Source organism: Babylonia areolata, chromosome 4, assembly GCF_041734735.1.
Source record: "Babylonia areolata isolate BAREFJ2019XMU chromosome 4, ASM4173473v1, whole genome shotgun sequence".
NCBI lineage: Eukaryota > Metazoa > Mollusca > Gastropoda > Neogastropoda > Buccinidae > Babylonia > Babylonia areolata.
In genome coordinates, this window is record NC_134879.1 from 12,876,031 (window position 1) to 12,882,300 (window position 6,270).

The 6,270-nt window shown below is 39.0% G+C and overlaps 1 protein-coding gene across 2 annotated transcripts in view; it reads right to left on the reverse strand.

Moving 5' to 3' along the window:
- Positions 1-818: 818 nt before the first annotated feature.
- Positions 819-6,270, reverse strand: part of LOC143280868 (transcription initiation factor IIA subunit 1-like) — a 16,223-nt gene continuing 10,771 nt past the window's right edge. For both annotated transcript variants that reach the window (XM_076585599.1, XM_076585600.1), the window contains one exon: positions 819-5,671. In XM_076585599.1, the coding sequence (XP_076441714.1) occupies positions 5,564-5,671 (108 nt within the window). In that variant the 3' untranslated portion in view covers positions 819-5,563. The remainder of the gene's footprint in view (positions 5,672-6,270) is intronic.

A 6,270-nucleotide genomic window follows, 5' to 3' on the forward strand; every position in this document is an offset into this window, starting at 1 on the left:
ACAATGTACCCTTCCCAACCTGATCTTATAAGCAAGCCCCTAGGCTTCCCCACATACTTCAGTACAGCCCCCAGCATACCCACTTAAAATCCATACCAAGTCCCAAGACAATCCAGTTAGGAAATAAAAGTGACTTCATCATCTCTCTCTCTCTCTCACTCTCTCTTTTTTTCTTTTTCCGTGGTGCCTGTCTCCAGTCTGGTATTGAAAACAGCTGAAAAACCAAAAAAGAGGGGGTGGGGGGGAATGAGAAGTCTGGGGCTTGGGGGAATGGGGGGGGATGGGGGGGGGGGTCAGTTGCTGAAGAGGTTGTAGCAATTCAGAACCTTTAAACAGACATTAAAATGTACACAAGCTTGTAAGAGGCCCCCTGAAACTAAAAGGGCTCCAGTATATCAGAATCTCAAAATGTTGGCTTGTGTGAGGCCCCCTAAGCAGTCTCCATAAAGTTGTACTTCTATCATACCACTTAACCTAAATTTCCCCATGCATAGCTTATCACTGTGGTGCTCCCAAAACATGCTATCCACAGGGAGCTAGCTATAAATGTAATGTCTCCATACGGACACCCATCAGAGGGGACCCTGCACAGCTACAGTCACTTTAGCGATGTTCAGATCAAACCATGCTGAATTTTACAGCCTTTCTCTACTTGTCAGTATTATACTTATTCATAGACTCTGTCATCTCACGTTTTATGACCATATGCTGGATACTGTCTACCAAGCCTCTTATATATATATATATATATATGTGTGTGTGTGTGTGTGTGTGTGTGCGCGTGTGTGGTGTGTGTGTGTGGTGTGTGTGTGTGTGTGTGAAATAAATAATAAGGGGGTTGGGGGGGGAGAAAGACAATGCTGGGGAACACTATAAAAATATCAAATGGGGGCCATATGTATTCTCTAAGAAAGCCAGATTTATGCCCGATATGGTTGCAATTTCATCCCCTTTAGACTTTCTCAGATATCTCAGCAATGGCAGTGAACTATCATCCATGGAAAGTGATCAACCAATCATACATTAATATAGATATATATACATACAGATATATATATATAGAGAGAGAGAGAAAGAGATAAACAGAGATATTAATAACGTTTATCATATCATGGGACATATGATTTACTTTTCAGTCCCTCACAATGTCAGAACCTTTTCATGCATTCATCAGTGTTTTAAAGTCATAGACCTGAACTCCACAAGTAAAAAGACAGCCTTGCATAGAGACACAGAATGAAGGAGTGTGACATACCAACAGTAACATAAATTCATAACAGATACAGGCAATTTCTGGGCTATCATATGTGCAAAAAAAACTGACGAAAAGAAAAAAAATCAACATAAAACATATGTGTGTCCTCACTTTAAACAAAATAATACACTTTTTGTTCATAAAAAATCTGTCATACAATGAGTAAAATTTTTGCATTCTTATTTTTTTCCAACACGTCATATTAAAAAGGCTTTCTACTGGTTTGCACATTGTTTTAAAGGCAATGGATCAAATGCTCAAAAAGTGGGCAACATCAGAATTTCAGCTTTGGCACTGTACAAGTATAAGGAAGAAAACAGAAAAGAGGAAGAAAATAACACGTCTTGTTTTTTTCAAAACAAGAACAGAACAAGCTGGAATCAAGCAAACCAGGAAAACAAACATTTTGCAGGAAGGAACAAAGTTATCAAATAAATATATGCATTCAAAATAAATCACAGCATAAACAAACTGGTATATGTACTTACTTTCCACCATAATGCTGAAGATCATGTGCATATATTTCTTTTGATAGAAATTGTTTACAACTTTACTTCAGTTATCAACTTCATTTTCTTACACATAAACACAATACTATAATACTCCCCACAACATCATGTTAACTTTTGTTTTAACCCACTCAGTATGGCCAGTCCTCTCTTCTCCTCTACACAGACCCCTCGGATGTCCAGTGGGTGTCTGAATGACCCAACCTTTAGCTTCCATCATCAGAATTGTGGTTTTCTTTGTCAACATTTACATCTTCAGTATGAGAGCCTTCCGATTGCAATATTTTGATGATGGTAATTGGGGTGAAATGCTGTTAACGTCGTCTCTTTCGCCGTTCGTATGGAGAGAGTTAAAACAAAAAAGAACATACTTGCTAGCCATTTTCTTCTGATTTTATTTGCTGTTTCAGGAAAAGCCAAGAAAAATTACTTCAGCTTTCTCCCGTATCAGTTTCTCATCTGAAGATAAATAAATGCTGTCCAGCTGATGATAATAACATACTTGGGACCACTGCATGATAGCTGCAAATACGCATATAATGATATACTAAATCAAATTTTGCTTTATCAGTAAATAAGACTGGACATAGAATTATTGTAAGCTAAATCCTTAAATTCTTAATCTTTATGCATGAACCCACACATGTAGTACACATGCATGGGCACACAAACAAACTTACTCTTTTTCAGCCCAGTTACTCAGTTCAGTATTAATAATGAAAACATGACAATTTTACATATACAAGCATGACTGCAATAAATGTCATATATATCAAAAAAGATCTGTGGATTTAAACACAAAGAGTTTTCATCTGTTTTCTAGAAAAAAGTACTGAATTCTCTTTTATTTTCCCCAATACCAACAAGCTTACAAGTTACGCACACATCAATCAGTGACATTTCAAACAAAATCTTTCATCATCCATTGACATGGATATCTGCCAAAGGAAAATCTCCACCAGCACCAGTTTCATTTAAAATGATCACAAAACATAAGCATACATACTACAAAGCACACAAAAACCATGTGCTACGTTCCCCAGGAAAACTGAAGGAAATACCACAACCAGTCATAAATAGATTGTATAGAATACAATTCAGTAAAAACCAAAGCAGTATTTACAAAAATAACAACAAAAAACATGTCCACACAAAACAGCTAAAAAAAATTAAACACAAGGTACCCTTGAGCAAGAGTTAGTATGCACAAACATACACATGCACACACTCACACACACACAAATATGCACACACATACACACATATACATAAAGCAAATAAAACCTTATAATTTGGGATAAACAGTACTATTTTATGGACAGGAACATTAGCATATGTTACATCACACAAAACGAGGATTCCTTACAGTTTTTACCATGGTATTCTCTTCAGGTGAACCAACAAAGTTCAGAGGGAAGAGGAAAGGGCCAAGACCTACTGAATCCTCAAACCATTTGTTTCGCAACCTATGTTCACGTTCCCCATTCTTAACGCCATACTGTGAGAACAATCAGTTCTTTTTCCTCTAAAGTTCTTTCACTCACCTATGATCACTGTTTGTTCTTCAAGTGGATAAAAGAAGAATATATGGCACATTAAAAAACTATTTTTGTTTTCCGATTACTACTTTGTTACCAGTAATCACTCACATATTTACTTGACACAAAGCAGGATAATTTCGCGGATTAAAGTGAACTGTTCATGTCTTTGGTTCACTTCACTTTAAATAAAATAAAAAAAACATAACAAAAGAACTGGTCAAGTGTATGACATAAACGGTGAGACAAACCAGAGGTAGTTGACATACAGCAATGCCATACCAGAAATTAAAACTCAGAAGTGGTGAGCCATTGTGTTGAATGCAAAGCCTGGCAAATTGTGAGAGAAAGCATATTCCTTACTTTGTACCAAATATATACCTGACTACACAATGTTAAGAGAAATAACTTCCATATATGTATATAAAAATCAAGCCAAACCTCCCTCCTGCTAGCCTATTTTTTCCCCTGCTATTTAATTAAGTGTCCTATAAGACAAAGGTTAACCTGGTACCTATCATTATACACTTTTCAAATTTCAAACACAAACAACACAAACACATATCACATTATATAATGCACTGTCAGAACCACAAATCCAGTTTTAAAATCACAGTGAACCAAAGAAGATTTTCGTAAGTGTAAGCTTGCTTTGGGGAACATATTGTGCTTGTGAACAGTTTTTCTTGGCCTTTAAGACTGCCTATCCTTGTTATAAATTTCCTGTGAACATAAATGTTCTAAATAAAATCCAGTATTGTGAAACATTTCAGCATCTAAAACAGTAAAGCCTTATACTGTTACTGACACTGTTAAACACCGGAGCATGTCCAACAGTGGAACACTGTTTCCATTCTGCTTGTAATTGTCCATGAATCAAAACAATATCACAGATCATCGATTAAACTCCGCTGTCAACAATGGAACAACATAACAGGGAGCTATGGCCACAAACATGTGCTGATGCTGGGCAGGGGACCACAGGAACATGTCTCTAGCTCTGCCTGAACTGCAGTGCATGTTGAGAACAGCCTCGACGGGCGCAATAGCCGAGTGGTTAAAGCGTTGGACTGTCAATCTGAGGGTCCCGGGTTTGAATCACGGTGACGGCATCTGGTGGGTGAAGGGTGGAGATTTTTACGATCTCCCAGGTCAACATATGTGCAGACCTGCTAGTGCCTGAACCCCCTTCGTGTGTATATGCAAGCAGAAGATCAAATACGCACGTTAAAGATCCTGTAATCCATGTCAGCGTTCGGTGGGTTATGGAAACAAGAACATACCCAGCATGCACACCCCCGTAAACGGAGTATGGCTGCCTACATGGCGGGGTAAAAACGATCATACACGTAAAAGCCCACTCGTGTGCATACGAGTGAACGTGGGAGTTACAGCCCACAAACGCAGAAGAAGAAGAAGAGAACAGCCTGGAAATACAGCCATCTCAGAAAGAGAGGTCAGGGAGAAAGGTAGATGACCAACCATTGCTGCTCATTGTGGAAGTGGCTCAGTGTGAACTGTCTCTATGTCTCCTGTCATCAACCATACAATTCCGCAGTATCCTGTGGTTTACCATACAATTCTGCAGTATCCTGTAGTTAACCATACAATTCTGCAGTATCCTGCCGTTAACCATACAATTCTGCAAGATCCTGTGGTTAACCTTACAATTCTGCAAGATCCTGCGGTTAACCATACAATTCTGCAGTATCCTGTCATTAACCATATAATTTTGCAAGATCCTAGATCCTGCGGTTAACCATACAATTTTGCAAGATCCTGCAGTTAACCATGCAATTCTGCAGTATCCTGCGGTTAACCATACAATTCTGCAGTATCCTGCCATTAACCATACAATTCTGCAATGTCTTGCGGTTAACCACACAATTCTGCAGTGTCTTCCCCAGACAGTGTACAACTTTTAAAGTCACAAACCTCTATCATAACCACCAGTCTGACAGGTGTGCAAAAGCACTGCCATAAAACCTCTCTTTCAACTCTTTGAACCCATGCCAATTCACACTTGGTCCTCTTGCCGTCCCACTCACAGAATCCAAACCTTCACAGATACTATAAAGCACAGATGGCAGCTGAGTAGGTCTCTGTGCACACACTGGTGATTCCTTTACCGCGGGCAGGGTCTAGCGGAAACACTGACAGTAAAAAGAATAAAATCCATATAACTACACAATGTAAAAGCCTCTGCACATTTCATCAGGCAAGTACAAAAGGGTTGCTACCATTCTGTCGGCAACGACTTACTACCATTCTGCGTCACCGTGGCTTCGATGGAAGACGAAGTCCTTTCCATTCAAGTTCATAATGCCGTCCTTCAGATTGAACTTCCACTTGTTCTTGTTTCTGTTTATCTGGTGGGCAGAGAGTGCAGCAAAGACAATACTGGTTGAAAGCATAAATTGAATAACTCCCTCTCTCTCTCTCTCTCTCTCTCACACACACACACACACACACACACACACACCACACCACAACACACACACACACACACACACATACACACACACACACACACTAAACATATTACAAGTATGCACATGCACACAAACTAAACACAAATGTGAGGAGCATACCAAAACACACAAACTACACTGCAAGAGTGTAACAAAGCTATTCAAATTCCATACCATTCAAAAACAGCAAGCTGATTTTTTTCTTCTCTTTCTGTTCATGCTTTACAAGAATTGAGTAGCACTGTAGCTACCTACACATTTTCTTCCGTAATCATGATAACTAAGCTATACACTCACCATATCATCATCATCATCCAAATAATTTTTTTTAAACATAACAACATATCTTTACAATGTTTTTGAACTGATTACAGACGGGCACAATAGCCGAGTGGTTAAAGCGTTGGACTGTCAATCTGAGGGTCCCGGGTTCGAATCACGGTGACGGCGCCTGGTGGGTAAAGGGTGGAGATTTTTACGATCTCCCAGGTCAACAT